The sequence below is a fragment of the Triturus cristatus genome, chromosome 11, assembly GCF_964204655.1.
Source record: "Triturus cristatus chromosome 11, aTriCri1.1, whole genome shotgun sequence".
NCBI classification, from domain to species: Eukaryota; Metazoa; Chordata; class Amphibia; order Caudata; family Salamandridae; genus Triturus; species Triturus cristatus.
In genome coordinates, this window is record NC_140594.1 from 1182972693 (window position 1) to 1182989509 (window position 16817).

Sequence of the window (16817 nt, forward strand, 5' to 3'; positions counted from 1 at the left end):
ATGCTCCAGTATAGCGGGGGGGGGTGGTGAGGGGGGGAGGTGGTGAGGGGTGGGAGGGAGAGAACGGGACACCTTTTGGGTTTCTTCTCCATGACCCAGGGGTGTCTTTGGGTGTAGGGTTTTACTTACTGCAGCAGTCGCGGTTGAGGGGGTCAGCATGCAAACACTGTAGGGGTGTCAAGGAGAGGTGAAACCCACAATGGAGTCCGGAGGGCTGGGGAACCTTGTTGGCATCATTATACCCTCTTCCCGGACAGTCTTTTATTTTGGCTCTCACCTTAGGAGGTCAGAACAGTGTCTCGGGGGCAAGCTGACCGAAACCAATCTGCAAGCACACCAGGAGCTGTTAGGTTTTCAGGGGTCACCTATAAGGTCCCCAGAGTGCATGTATTGATAAATCCAACACTGGCATCCGTGTGGGTTTACAAGATGCGATATTTGGTACCAAAAATCCCTATTGTCAGTGAAGTCATCATGTAGCAAGAACATTGTGGTGCAATCAGCCAATCCTTGACGCATCGAACTCCTTCGACCTATTTTCCAGGAATGACCTGACCCACAGACATGAGATTGGGGACCTTCAACATCTTTGAGGGCATGAGCTGGTCTCACTATTCGCTGTGATCTAGATACCGCCAACCCTGCTTCTCGAGGCATCAACTCCAGCATGCTCCTTCGCAGACATGCTTGGCTCAGTGTCTCCGGCTGCAAGCCAGACGTTTAACATCTCCTCAACCTGCACTTTGATAGGAACCTCTCTTTGGGCCTCAAGTTAATGATGTTGGTGAAGATAAAGAATGGTGAAAATAAAGAATGACGGACAACGAAGGCCATAGGTGCCTTGCAAACTCCCACCTCTTGCGGGTACTTTCATCATGAAGGTTTCAGAACCCCCCCCCCTCCCCTGAAGCCTCCACAGCTTTTCGGTGTCAGCTAGCTAAGGAATCCTCCACGAGGCTTGTTCAGAGTTGCCTATTGTGGAAACTGTGCAAAGGTAGAGGCAAGGTGGCTCAGCCAAAGGAGCTGCCCCAGCCAAGCAGTGGCTTGCCACTGCTCCCTCCCACTCCATCAAATCCAACCCTGTACAGGAGCCATCCTCCATGCAGAAGTAGGCAGGGCCTATCGCATCCCGGCAAGAGTCCAGTCCTTTCATGCATTGCTCCCTCTTTTTCAGCCAGATCAACAAGTTCCAGTCTGGGCAGTCATGTGCCTCCTTGGCATGATGGCCTCCTGCATCCCCATGCAAGGTTACACATGTGCCTCCTGCAAGAATGCTTAACGCATCAATGGTTTCCGGCAGAGGGCCATTGGGATGATATTGTTTGATTAGCTGCTGCACCCATTGCTCTCTGTAGTAGTGGAACACCAACAGTTTGTTGCAAGGATGACCTTTTCTCAACTCTGTTCTGCAGATTACCGTTGCAACGGATGCATCTCACAGGGTTGGGTGTGCATCTGCGAAAGCAAGGTACTTCTCATCCGGACTAACATGACTCCATGTATTACCTACAGAAACAGAGGGGCATGCTTTCTTCCCAGCTAGGCCAGTCCATCTGGCGATGGGCTGTCCACCACAGGATCCTCCTGATCCACCTACTGGTGCGGTACCTTCCGCGGTTGGGCGTCAACTTTGCTGACCTCAGCAGGATGCAGCAAGAGGTCCACATGTGGCAACTCCACCCGAGAGTCCTCCTCCAGTCTTCATGTGATGGGGGTTTCCAGACGTGGACCTCTTTGCCACAGCTGTTAACAGAAAATGTCCAAACTTCGCCTCCAGATCAATGTTCATACTCATTGCCGGTTCGGTGCACACTTCAAAGGCAACCCTAATTGGACTAACTGCTGCTGGACAGAGACTGTGAGGCTTCTTATTCAGAATTGTCTGTAAAATAGTACTGTTTCACCATGTGCCGTGAACCTTAAAACCGCAATAAAGAAATTAACAAAAAAAAAAAAAAACTTTGCCTCCAGATTCCCACAGCCATAGTTCAGTTCATGGGCAATGCACTGTGGATTAACTGGTCAGGGATATTTACGTGTTTGTGGTTCGGAGGCTTCTGTAAACATCTCACCCTGGTGTCTCTCACCTGGGCCAGACTGCTCTAGTTCACCACTCATCACACTTTTGGTGATTCCACACGAGAAGCTCTGAAACAGGCCAGACCTTCTTGCTCAGAACCATGGAGAAATTGGGCACTCTGACCTAGAGTACGATCTGGGTCCTGAAGTCTCGGTTACCTCAACCTACCTCCTGCATGTATGAATATCCTCAAGGAGGCACACAGGCCTGCTATACCGCCAAATGAAGTTTTGTCTGCTGCTTTCTCTCAAATCATATGGAATCCTTAGCAGCTAGAGTCCAAAACATTCTTACCTATTACACATACAAACCTGTGGCCTAGCTGCCCCCTCCATCCAGCTAATTGTGGCTGCTGTAGCTGCTTATCTTCAAAAATGAGCAACAGATATCAGTCTTTGGTATTCCAGTCATTTAAGCTTTTATGAAGGGTCTCAAAACAACCTTCCTCTACAGGTCCCCCGGCTCCCATATGGAGTCTCAACATCTTTCTTACAAGACTCGTGGTGTCCTCCATTTGAGCAACTCCATTCATGCTTTCTTCAAGTTCTTTCTTGTAAGGCAGTCTTTCTAGTGACTATCACCTCACTCAGACATGTCGGTGAACTCTGAGCTTTGACATTGGAAGAGCCCGTTATTCAAGTTCATAGAGCTAGAGTGGTCCTTCGTAGTAACTCTAAATTCCTTTCTAAGGTTGTTTCCCCTTTCCACCTTAATCAGTCTGTTGAACTCCCAATCTTCTTTCCTCAACCTGATTCTGTTGCAGAATAAACATTTCATACCCTAGATGTTAAACAGGCTTTAATGTATTCTGTCAATAGGACTAAACCCTTTCGAAAGACTCCACTTTGTTACTTTTTCCGAACCACATAAAGGGAAAGAATTATCAGTCCGGCATAGCCAGCTGGTATCCAAACCTGTTATGTAAAAGCTAAAAGGGTTTTTTCTGGTTCTCCGAGAGCCGTTCTACTAGAAAACAAAGACCTCCATGGAATTGCTGGGAAATATCCCCAGAACTGATATTTGTAAAGCAGCGACTTGGTCTACACCACACACTTTCACTAAACACTGTTGTGTGGATGTACTCGCACACCAAGGAACCAGTGTTCGTTAAGCTGTACTCTGTACCCTTTTCCACAGGCTACTCGCTGCTTATGGAGGACTGCTTTACAGTACATGCACAGCATGTGTATCTATGGCCAAGCGTGCTTCGAATTTATAATTTTACTTACCCTGTAAGCATGTGTTCGTGCCATGCAGTGCTGCTGTAGATTTACATGTGCCACCCTCCTCCCCGGAAGCCTCTGGCTGTTGCAGTTATCACACCGTTCGAGGCATGTGGGCTGCTGAATTCATATCTGTGCATAGATCGCCGCCTAGTGTTGGGTCCGGATGATTGCACATTGTTGTCCTGGAAGAGTCTTCGAAGTATCACAAGATAGGTGGCTCCTCCCCTGGACTACAGTGCGCATGGGCATCCTCTCCATCCTTAGATTGTTTTTTTTCCGCCATTGGGTTCGGATGTGCTTATCTTAGCTCAAGTTCGGAAACTTTAGTTTAAGGCCAAAAGGCCTTTAGACCTCGTCGGTATTGTTCCCGTTCGGTATCGACCAGTTTATTTTGTGTTTAGCACCTTCTTCACGCTTTTCGGATCTGCTTTGGTCCGAACTTCGATCGACGATGGAATCGAGGACTCCCTTCAAAAGATGTCCTTTATGCCGCACGAAATACCCACACATCGACGTCCATCCGGTGTGCAACAAATGTCTCACCGGATCACGATGAGTCGAAATGTATGGCCTGCGCCCTGTTCCGCTCGAAGAAGACTCTCCGGAATCGACGGGCAGCGAGATTGGAGGCACAGCAATTGGCGCCTGCCCCGGCCCACATCTTTGGCACCGAGGACGAAGACGCCGAGAGCATAGAAGACATAGACTCCAGCCACGCTTCCGAACATGACTCCCGATCGGAAGACGACGATTAGGTGATCTTTGAGGGCGAAGACGTCGTCTAAGAGGTAGGAGACTACAATGAGGCCCTTGGGGCCGAGGAAGTTGGCTCCAGCGAAGAGCTAGGCCTACCCGTCGATATGGAGGCCGAGAGACAGTCATCATAAGGCTCAGGTCGAGGGATCGCCTGCGGGCCTTACCCAAGATCAGTCACCCGGTTCTTCGGCCCCGCCTAAAAGCCCGGCCTCTAACATTTTGCAGGAGCCATTAATATCGAAGACGACTGGGTTTACTTCAGTGAAACCGAAACCGTCCGTCGCACCGGTTACATCGAAACCGAAAGTGAAACAGGTTGCGATCGGATCGAAGGCCTCGAAGCCCTCCACTCCTTCGACGCCAGCACCGGTCATCGGCACCGAACGCCCAAAACGAGATTTCGGTGCCGAGCTCACCGCGACAGGTCCCGGCGCCGAGCCAAAGAAGAAGGCTCTCGGTCCCCACAAGGCGCCTCGGCCTATGGCACCGAAGATTACGGCCCAACCCACCAAGCTCAAGGTGGTCGACCCGTCTGCGTCGACATCGAAGACTGCGGCGCCTGCCAAATCGACTCCGACCGTCGATACCCCCCCTTCGGATCGACGAGCCAAAGACTGGAAAGAAGTCGGATGCCGCTTCGACGCCTGCCTCCAAGGTGCCTATCGGTTCCAAAGCGCCATCTGCGTTCACCTTGCAACAGGTCTCAGCATCATTGCAACGCATCAGAGACCGGGCAACCCTCCAACCTACGTCGGGTCCCGAAATGCACAAGGCCGCAAAATCACACTCTGCGACGGCGCACATCACATTTGGATTGCCGCCGCCCAAGGCCCCGAAAATTTTCGAAATCAGGTCACGTGTCCGCCAAACACAGTCACTATCCACTGGACAAATCGATATCGAGCCTTCACAGGCACACTTTATCGACGTAGACACTGGTAGGTTGATGCGCCGCAAGCGGAAAATCACACCAGAGAAGGGCTTGGACTCGTACAAAATTCCTCTGAAACACAAATTGCCGGCAGGTTCCGCACCAGTGCTTCATGAACACTTTCAACCCTTCCTTCAGGATCCTCCGTCCTTTTCTCCTGCGCATTTGGAGGCAGACGCAGGAGAGGACTATATAGGGGATGATACCACCTACCCTGGGGATATCGATCCTGATGATCACTTGCAAGACCCAGATCAGGCATGGGATGACCCCACCGACCAGGGTAACCCACCAGATACTCCTGACGCGCAGCTTTACAATATAAGGACATCTCCCACAGAGGACACTGCTGCCTTTAATGCCCTCATAGAACGGGCTGCTGCCAATCATGGAGTGGAACTCAATTCTGACACGGTGGAAGAAGATTTCTTAGTGGAGACTTTCGCCTCCTCTGAGAAAACCGTCAAAACTCTGCCAATGTTGAAGGGAGTTCTAAAACCTGCAAAATACATTTTTAAAGAAACAACCAGGGCACGGGTGCTGAACCCCAGAATCGAAAAGAAATACAAGCCTGCACCCGGAGACCCTATGTACATTAGGGGTCAGTTACCTTTAGACTCCACAGTTGTTGCTAATGCTCGCAAACGAGCCCATTCACAAACAACGGGTGATGCTCCTCCCCCAGACAAGGAGTCCAAAGTGCTGGAGACATCGGGCAAAAGAATAGCAGCGCAAGCGGCAAACATCTGGCGCATTGCCAACACACAGGCACTCCTGGCCCGTTATGATAGGTCCCACTACGACACACTAGAATCACTGCTACAACATTTGCCAGATGAATACAAAGGCAGCGGAGATCCTTATCAGAGAGGGACAACTCCTTACAAATGCGTCCATCAAATGCGCACTGGATGCAGCCGACACTGCAGCAAGGGCGATCAACACAAGCGTCATGTTGAGGAGGCACGCATGGTTGAGAATCTCGGGCTTCAAGCCGGAGATCCAGAACAATATCTTAAATCAACCGGTCAACCCAGATTATTTATTTGGCCCTGAGGTTGACCCTACCCTTGAAAAAAAATTAAAGACACAAACTGCAAAATCAATGGGGGCTCTGCAGTCGCAGCAGTTTCGTAGTGGCTCCTTTTGTCGCCCCGGGAATAGAGGAGCAGCTAGAGGTCAGGGGTCCCAGCAGCAGTACACTAAAGGGGGCACGCAAAGTACCTATGATAAAACCACTAGAGGTGGATATCGCGGATCCAGCACCAAAGGCAGAGGACGTGGGTACAGCAACACCAGGTCCTCCTCCAAAAACAAAGTGACGCCTTCTCCCTGCCCCCCGACCACCTAACATCTGTCGGGGGGAGACTCCAGCAGTTCCTGTCAGTCTGGAAAACCATCACCACAGACAGGTGGGTCAAAGACATTATCCAGTACGGTTACTGTCTAGAATTAACGTCCACCCCACCCAACATACCGCCAAAGCACCGTCCTATGTCTGTAGAGCACTTGTCATTATTGCAGCAGGAGGTGCTAAGTATGCTGCAAAAAGGTGCAATAGAAGTCGTGCCCGTCAACCAACAGGGGACAGGGGTGTACTCTCTGTACTTCTTAATCCCAAAAAAGGACGGTTCTCTCAGACCTATACTAGACCTGAGACCCCTCAACCACTACATTCTATCAGAGCATTTCCATATGCTCACCCTACAGCAGGTTCTACCGCTACTCAGTTAGGGAGACTTCCTAGCCACACTGGATTTGAAAGATGCGTATTTCCACATACCCATACACCCATCGCACAGAAGATATCTCGGGTTCACTATTCAGGAGCATCACTATCAGTTCAAAGTTCTCCCCTTCGGCGTAACGACGGCACCCAGGGTCTTTACCAAGTGCCTAGCGACAGTGGCTGCACATCTACGGAGACAGCACATTCACGTCTTCCCTTACCTGGACGACTGGCTTGTTCAGGCAAAGTCAGCCCAGCAATGTGCCAGCCACATGTCTCTCACCATTCACCTTCTTCACAGTCTAGGATTCTCACTAAATTACCCAAAATCACATCTTCAACCCGCGCACGTACGACAGTACCTGGGCGCGACCATAAACACTCTGACAGCCACAGCTCAGCCAAATTTAGTGAGGATCAACAGCATGCAACTGCTGATCACAAAGTTCAAACCTCAACACTCCCTTCCAGCGCGAGTGTTCATGCAGTTGATGGGCATGATGGCCTCCTGCATTTTCATAGTCCCGCACGCGAGACGACATATGCGCCCGCTTCAGGAGTGCTTAGCACGTCAATGGAATCAGGCTCACGGACAATTAACAGACCTAGTGTTGGTGAGCGGTCGGGCATACAACTCTCTGCATTGGTGGAATCCACAAAACCTTTGCAAGGGCCGACCGTTCCAAGAGCCTGTTCCGCAAATGATACTGACGGCGGACGCCTCTCTCCAGGGATGGGGAGCTCATGTACTCAATTACACAGTGCAGGGACTATGGACGACACAGCAAAAGAAGATGCACATCAACCTTCTAGAACTGATGGCAATCTTCCTGGCAATGAAAGCATTCAAGGTACACTTGTGCAACAAAGTCGTGTTGATCCGGACGGACAACATGACTGCCATGTACTACATACAGAAGCAGGGAGGAACACACTCTCCACAGTTCTCTCATCTGGCTCAGAGCATGTGGAAGTGGGCCATTCAGAGGAACATATTCCTCATGGCGGAACACCTCCCAGGCAAGGACAACCAGATGGCGGATCTGCTCAGCAGACACAGCCACCAGATGCACGAGTGGGAGCTACATCCGTCAGTACTCCAGCCGTACTTCCAACAGTGGGGTCATCCAGAGATAGACCTATTCGCCACAAACAAACGCAAAATGCCAAAGCTTTTCCGCCAGGTTCCCACATCCGCAGTTACAGGGCAATGCGATATGGATGAACTGGTCCGGCAGATTTGCGTACGCTTTTTCCCCCAGCGCCATTAATACCGCTAGTGGCACGCAAACTGCGACAACACTCCCTGACACTCATCCTAGTTGCTCCCACATGGGCACGCCAACCATGGTACACCACCTTTCTAGAACTTTCTGTGGTGCTGCATCAAAGGCTGCGGATCAAACCCGCGCATTTGACGCAGAACCATGGAGAGATTCAGCACCCAGATCCGCAACAGCTGAACCTGGCAGTCTGACTCCTGAAGTCCTAGAGTTTGGCTATCTAAACCTGCCACCTGACTGTATGGACATCATTAAGGAAGCTAGAAGACCCACTACCAGAGCTTGCTATGCAGCCAAATGGAAAAGGTTAGTCATTTATTGCAATAATAATGACCTTAACCCGCTAGACGCATCCACCCAAAACATAATTTGTTACCTCTTACACCTATACTGATGCAATCTGGCGTACACCTTTATACGTGTCCATTTGACCGCAATATCAGCCTATCTGCAGACGAGGCAGCACCTCTCTCTCTATTCAGAGGGCCTGCCATCAAAGCATTCTTGGAAGGACTCAAACGAGTCATTCCTCCAAGCCACCCACCGGCTCCAATGTGGAACCTCAACTTGGTCCTCACACGCCTGATGGGTCCACCCTTTGAACCTCTACACTCATGCGAGATTCAATTCCTTACCTGGAAAGTAGCTTTCCTAGTCGCGATCACTTATTTAAGAAGAGTTAGTGAACTCCAGGCACTAACCGTTCAAGAGCCATTTATACAGGTTCACGCCAACAGGGTCGTACTACGTACCAACCCCAAATTCATGCCCAAGGTGATATCGCAGTTCCACATGAATCAAACTATTGAACTGCCTGTTTTCTTTCAAAACCCACAAACTGTCGCAGAAAGAGCACTCCATACACTAGATGTGAAGAGAGCCCTCATGTACTATATCGACAGGACGAAGATCTTTAGGAAGACAAAACAACTTTTCGTTGCCTTTGCCCCACACCACAAAGGTAACGCTATCTCCAAAGCAGGTATAGCCAGATGGATCGTTAAATGTATTCAAATTTGCTATCAAAAGGCTAAACGCACATTAACGATTCCCCCACGAGCCCACTCAACACGTAAGTTAGGGGCCTCCATGGCTTTCCTAGGAAACATCCCTTTGCATGATATATGTAGAGCAGCCACCTGGTCCACTACACACACATTTACCAAACACTATTGTGTAGATGTGCAATCAAAACAGCAGGCAGCTGTAGGACAGGCTGTTCTCAAAACTCTTTTTCAGACCGCTGCAGCTGGCACTGGTAGCCGCCGCTAATGGGAGGTACTGCTATGTATTTTATGCACAGATATGAATTCAGCAGCCCACATGCCTCGAACTGAATATGCTACTTACCAGTATGCATCTGTTCTTGGCATGTAGGGCTGCTGACATTCATATCGCCCTCCCTCCTCCCCGGCGCCTGTAGCAGCTGCAGCTCTCAGAATTACTGTAAGCATGGTCATCACTTTCTGTATCTACTCCATCACTGCCACAATGGCGAAAAACAATCTGAGGATGGAGAGGATGCCATGCGCACTGTAGTCCAGGGGGAGGAGTCACCTATCCCAGGATACTTCGAAGACTCTTCCAGGACAACAACGTGCAAACATCCGGACCAACACTAGGCGGCGATCTATGCACAGATATGAATGTCAGCAGCCCTACATGCCAAGAACAGATGCATACTGGTAAGTAGCATATTCATTTTCAGCGTTGGGTGATTTTTGATACCTTAAATCTTAATTGAAGCACTTTGCGGTTATGTTACCCGATGGAGGAAAAACCTGTATTGCATTCGGGCACTCAACAGCGACTTACGAGACCAATCTTCTGGACTTGAGGTGAAGTATGGAGCAAGGTCCAAGGCAGCACCAACAGTTCGCTTCGGGCAGCACTGGGTAGCCTGATGCTCTGATCCCAAGGAAATCTGTGGTGTACCCCAAGGACCCCTGATCAGTCCCACTCTTATGACACCTTTGGCCAGCATCGGCAAATCCCACAGACTCCACATCGTACGCCAGCGACCCAACGCCTTATCTCCCTCTTCGAAAACACCAGCAAGACCAACTTCCATAACTACATGATAAACTTTTCCAACTGGATGAAGGACAACTGCTTGAAGCTCAATACTGACAAGACGTGGGCACTACATTTTGGAAACAAGCTCCCCATGGGATGCACACTGGTGGCCTTCAGTGCCCACTCTGACCTACTCCTACCCCCCACTGACCATGCTAGGAATCTAAGCATGTAACTCGCTTTTGCAGAGGCTAATAATTGTTTTAAACGCACATTGTGCAGTGACACTGAGCTGAAGCTCGCTTTTTTTTTTTAAATAATTGAAACTGTTGTTGTGTATATGTTGTTTTTAGATTCACCCTGAAAATAAGAGCACATACTTGCACTCACCAGTGACATTCTTTGTGAGCCGTGGACTGTTTCCGCGTAGTTTAGAGGCAACCGGCATCCTAGCCAATTGCGGTTGTCGAGGGCGGGACAGGGGCGGCACCTGACGGAGTGTCGAGCGGTTAGCGCTCTAGACCTCCGCTTCCTGGAGAGTATTTAGCCACTCGGAGGCCCCCAGCGCGCAGCGATGGCGCGCAGGGTAGGCGCCTTTGACTGCGCCAAAGACGAGCCTAAGACCAGCCCGTCTGTGCCCGTCCGGGCCAGGCCGGGTCACGGGGCAGGAAACGCTAGTCCGGGTAAGATCACTGTGGATCAGTTAAGGTCTATGCGCCCAAGTAGCAATAGTAAATGCTCTGTCCTAAAGCCTTCCCTAACGGGTATACAAGTATGTCCTCACTGTACATTTGCTCTTACAAATGTTCAGCCCTACCCAGAGGTATCACACAAACCTAAGCCATCAACTCAAACCTCTGTTTTAAATTCTCGCACATTCACATTCTACACTGTGAATTGTAGATCACTGCCTCAACATAAAGCTGATATCTACCACCTCCTAGCTGAAGAAAAACCTTGTGCGCTATTTCTAACAGAGACCTGGTTGCATGATGGTGCAGGTCCCGATGTAGCCGCTGCCTTACCCTCTAACTATGCCATTGTTAGAGTAGACAGAGATAAACAAGTAGGAGGGGGCATCGCTGTGATCTTAAACAGGGATTTAAATTGTGATTTTGAAACAGTAAATATTCCTGGATGTGAAGCAGCTTTTTTTAAAATTTCATTGAATCCAAATTTTATGTTTTCTGGATTTCTAATTTATCGTCCTCCGGGAAACAGCAGTGGTTGGGCTGCGAACTTGGCTAATTTCATTTCGCCTTACTTTCTGAATGCCCAAAACTTGACCATACTGGGGGATTTAAATCTTCATTTGGATGACAAATCTAATAGCATAGCTGTTAACCTGTTAGAGGACTTTAATACTTTGAATGTCTCTACGAAATGAGGGTCCCACTCATAAAGCTGGGCATCTGTTAGACCCCATTATTTCTAGTGTACAGGAGCTAAAATGGTTGAAAACAAACCCTATTTGTTGGTCGGACCATTTTTTAACGCTTTTTAGTATTACTCTTGAACAATTTAATTCGCCAGGCTCTGCTTGCCCTCCAATTTTTATGAGAAATTGGAAAAAGCTAGATCTAACTGAGTTACTGAACGCGTTACAGGCATCCCTCCCTGTTCTGGGTGCTGATATGGAAAGAAATGCGCTGGAAACCCACACTTGGCTAGAGAGAGCAGTTGACATCTGTCTGCCCGCTACCAGGTGTAGAGGGAATGTCCATCGTCCCCCGGCCCCCTGGTATACGGAAGTACTGAAACTAGAAAAAACCAAGTGTAAGGGACTTGAGAGGAAATGGCGCAAACAGTATGATCCTCTTAAAAAGGAAGCATATCGTAAGGCCAGAAACCTCTATCACACGGCCTGTGCTAGAGCTAAAGCATCCTATGTAACAGAGACCATTAATACTGCTGCCAATAAAGCACGGACCCTTTTTAACACAGTTAAAGAATTAGCCGGAGCTAATTCTATGGCAGTTGCACGTCCCCTGACCCCTCAAAAATGTCAAGACCTTGCCACATATTTTGTGGAAAAGATCGAGACTATTCTTGCCAACATTAATGTTCCGGGGAGGGATGACAGGAAAGTTCCTCCCTTAGAAAGCCTACCAGGAAATCGGCTTGTCTCCTGGCCATCCATCTCCCTGGACACCTTGAAATCTTTAGCCACTTCTATCAAGTCGGGCTCTCCATGTGACCCTCTCCCAATTAATATTCTGAGCCAACTGGACGACAGTGCTTTGGGGATTATTGCCGAGACATTAAACGCCTCCATTCATCTGGCAACCGTCCCAGCGTCCTGGAAGCGCGCCATGGTCAGCCCTCTGCTGAAAAAGCCGTCAGCTGATCCAGAGGTACTGGCCAACTATCGTCCGATTTCCCTGCTGCCAGCATTCTCAAAAATACTGGAGAAGCACATCCATGGTGTACTTTCAACTTACACAGAGAATAACAACCTACTCCATTTTTCCCAATCGGGTTTTAGGGCAGGCCACTCCACCGAATCTGCCCTCCTGGGAGTCACGGAGAAGATCAGGGGACTTTTGGACGACGGGCAAACGGTTGCTCTTGTTCTGCTTGATTTAAGCGCAGCCTTCGACACCATCTCACACAACAGACTGCTTGTCAGGCTGAGTGAGGATGGTGTCGGAGGGGCAGCGCTGGACTGGATTAGATCTTACTTGAGCAACAGGACGTTTCAGATCTCGTCCTCACAGGCCCAGTCGGACATTTTTCTGTCACCCCACGGTGTGCCTCAGGGCTCAATTTTGAGCCCGCTATTTTTCAATCTGTATCTCCGCCCCCTCGCCGATTTGGCAGAGCGGGTAGGTCTAGAACTTATGACCTATGCGGACGATTCGCAGATTATTTTTTCCCTTACTAACTCAGAATCTTCATCCCCCTCTGTGCTGAAACTAGGCCTTCAGGAAATTTTCAGCTGGATGTCTACGAACCAGCTAAAGCTCAATGGGGAGAAGACAGAGATTCTTCTCCTGGGGAAAAATAAAGATCTGTGGCAGGATACCCATTGGCCACCATCTTTGGGCGCCTTCCCCCACCCCGGCTACCCAAGCTAGAAATTTGGGGGTGTGCATTGATGATTTGTTATCAATGAAACAGCAGGCCAACAAAGTGGCTGGTGTCTGCTTCACGATCCTTAAATGGCTGCGGAAGATTATCTGGATGCTGCCTGTGGATACCCAGAAGACCGTAGTCAATGCATTAATTACATCTAGGCTTGACTACGGTAACATCTTATACCTGGGTTCCAATCTAGCCGTGATCAGGAGATTGCAGCTGGTCCAGAACTCCGCAGCCAGGTTGCTGTGCAAGATTCCTAGGACAGCAAGGATCTCGAAGCATCTGAGGAACCTGCATTGGTTGAGGGTAGAGAACCGAGTTCGGTTCAAAGCCTTGACATACATGTTCAAGATCAGGGCAGGAACTGCACCAAAATACCTGCAAAAATTGGTTAGGCCCCATGTTCCTACACGCAATCTCCGTTCTTTAAATGGAGCAAATTTCGTGGTTCCCAGGTTCAAACTGGCCCGAATGGGGGGGAACTCTTTCTCCCATCTGGGACCAGTTCTTTGGAATTCCCTCCCCTTAGCCTTACGGAAGGAGGAGAATTTTGCCAGTTTTAAGAAAAACGTTAAAACTTGGCTTTTTAATAAATAATTGTGGTCCTTGACAGTTACTGCCTCTATGTTTTGACCTCTTAGCCCTGGCGCCGGGAAACCCTTTGTGGGTATCTGTGCGCATTACAAATGCAAAAAATAAATATAAATAAGCATCATTCTGGACTATAAGCAAACTATGACGACTCTGGTCAATTCCGTCTCCTCCTCCTGCTTCTTCATCATCCTCCGCATGCTTCGTAAGATATTCAAATGGTTACCATAAAGCTCGAGATTCACAATTACCCAGGCCTTCATCTCCAGCTGTCTGGACTACTGCAACGCTCTACATGGGGATTGCAGCTCACCTGCTCTGACTACAGAACTAAAGAACTCTGCAGTCAGACTCATCCTGGATCTCTCTAGATGAACCCACATCACCCCCCTACCTCCGGGCACTCCACTGGCTCCCTGTACAGAAAAGATGCCAGTGATGCCAGTTCAAGCTCCTGACCCATGCATACAAGGCCCTACACAACTGCGGATCCTGTGGATCGCCTAAACTTCAGACCGATCTGCGTCCCTTTCTCCAACCTCTTCCCCCCCCCCCCCCCCCCCCTGCAGCCAGTGTAGCAGATGTGGAGGTTGCTCCTTCTGTGTAGCAACAAAGACCTGAAACGAGCTACCCTTTTATCTACAGACCTCACGATCTCATCCAGAGTTCCCAAAGTTCGTGAAAACCAGGCTATTCGGCTTATCAACTGGCCAGTGCCTAGATACCCTCACGGGTGACCAGTAGTGCTTTACAAATTTACTGAGTGATTTATTATCAATGCACTTGTTCTTTGCCCACCCATATCCATGGCTCACAAGTCCATATATTTGACTTCAGGGCTCTGATCTTTATTTAGAATGTGCACACTACTGCACAACCCAGACTTGGCTATTTGAGGGGCTGCCTCTACAAGCTTAAATGTATCCTCAGATTGATTTCTAGCGGGGCTTCTCTCTCATGGCTGTCCCTCAAAAGGAATGATGCTTTATTCTCTTTTGGTATCCCTGTATGTGAATGAGCTTGGCAAGCAATATTCAGCTATTCCACACACTTGATACAAGAATACATTCCAATGACTTGTGTTCGGTCCAGCAACCCCAATCTTCTGCCTGTTCCACGCCGCCTTTTCCTTTTTCTGTTGGTTTCCTGCTTCCTGCTGGAATAGATGCATCTCTAAATGAGCAAACTCTTCATGTTGTAAACTTGGGCTTTGTTCTAAATTCTCTACATTAATCACTTTTCCATTGTTGTGACTTTAGCTCACTTCAGATAATCAACTGGTCAGTGTTTTTTGACAATTGACGGGCTGAGGAAAATTAACAATTCCTAATATGTGATCCACAGTTGTTTATAGGGACATAAATGCTCCTTTGTATTGTTTCACAAAATAAAGCTTTGGCATCTTTGGTCAGTATTGATAGAATTGCATGTTATTGATCAGTTACTGGCTGAGTCACTCCTACATTGACTAAATATTGTTTTATTATAGTGAACCGAACACTGTCTCATTGGTAGACAAAGCTGGGAAGCAGATGGAATCCATCGACAGTCCTTCATACGTGGCATACAGTGCAAAGAAAACAGCCATCGTAAGTAGTAGAAAGGCTGGTTGGTCCAAATTGACTGTTCCAAATGTCACTCTGTTTAAATGGTAGCAGTTAAGGATGGTGCAGTGTGTTTTGATTCTCAATCAGTGGTTCTGAAATTTGAAAGATTGGGCCTTCCTTATATTCAAAGGCTTTAATATTCCTTGCCCTCAGTAATCCGTGTTAGTGCACCGGTGTAGTCCCACATTTATACGATATTGAAACTGCCATAGTTTGTGTCTCTGCCTCCACTATGTGAGCCGATCTCTGGCCATTGAGATGGAGAGACCGAGTATCCATTTTATGCCTTTGTTTTTTTTTACCTGCTGACAATGAAATCCTTGGAGAGTGGTCTATGAATTTTTGAACACTTAATTTACTGTCCAGCCTGCTCATTTAGCCCAGTCGCCTTCAGCTACAGAAGATGAACAGTCCCCATCTAAGTATTTTTATTAATATTCATACGTGTTAAATATATTTGCCCATGTGTGGTATCCCAGCACAGCTTTAACGCAGAGTAATAAATACTCCTATGAAAGGTACCATTTTTAGTTTACATCTTTATCTTTTTAGAAAGAGCATCTACAAGAAATGATTTCTAGAAAAACTTATTCGAGAACCAAGAATGTAATGGAACTCTAAATAGCTTCACAAAGCCAAAACAGTTGGTTCCCTTCAAAAGAGGAAAAAACTAAATAATGTCTAATGGGCATAAACTTTGCAGGAGAAAATGGAACACTGCCACTTTAACGCATCTATATCTCTGCCGTCCAGTGTAGGAAGGTGGAAATCTGCCTATGGTTACCCCCAACTTTTTGCCTAGTGTCTAGCTGGTTTTTCGACTTAGTTGGCCTGAGATCCTGCCATTCAGGGTCTCAGGCTGTCTGCTCTCTTTAAAATGGACTCCATGTACCCTAGGTACATTCCCAATTGGTAAGGATCACCTTATTGGACCCTGTACAGTGTACCCTAGGTACCCAGGGCATAGGTGTACCCTAGGCCTCCCAGGGGCTGCAGCATGTATTATGCCACCCCTGGTCTGGCCTTCCAATCAGACACAACTGGCTGATCACTCAGCTGGGGCAAGGTCGCGTAATCACCCCTTGCTTAGATATAGTATACCTATATCTACCCTTAAAATAGACACATGTGTACCTATCAGCCACTCCTATGGCAGGCCTTAACAATCCTGGAGGCAGAGTGCTTGGTAACATGTGAGATGGTGCTCTAGCATGAGCTGAGCCTGTCTGCAGCTTTCGGAACTATGTCCTTATAGCTGTTCTATGATATAGCCTACCATATACTCTTAAAGTGCCTTATAATCTTAAACGGTTATGGTAACTATGGTTTGGCTTTATCAAAACATGTCGTGTAAGGTGTCTAACACTATGGAATAATACCCCCATACCATTTCTGGTGATGAGGATATTATTCCTCCCTTCTAGAGGGAGAGACATGTTAAAATCCTACTTTGCTGTTTAACTCTAACCAAAGCCTCAGCATCACAAAATGGATGCTGCTGCCACAGACACGAGTCT

At 48.2% G+C, this 16817-nt stretch overlaps 1 protein-coding gene across 1 annotated transcript in view; it reads left to right on the forward strand.

The window, feature by feature from the left end:
* TFRC (transferrin receptor) overlaps positions 1-16817 on the forward strand; it is a 454042-nt gene that overhangs the window by 44492 nt on the left and 392733 nt on the right. The window contains exon 6 of the mRNA XM_085635983.1: positions 15183-15282. Within this exon, the coding sequence (XP_085492109.1) occupies positions 15183-15282 (100 nt within the window). The remainder of the gene's footprint in view (positions 1-15182; positions 15283-16817) is intronic.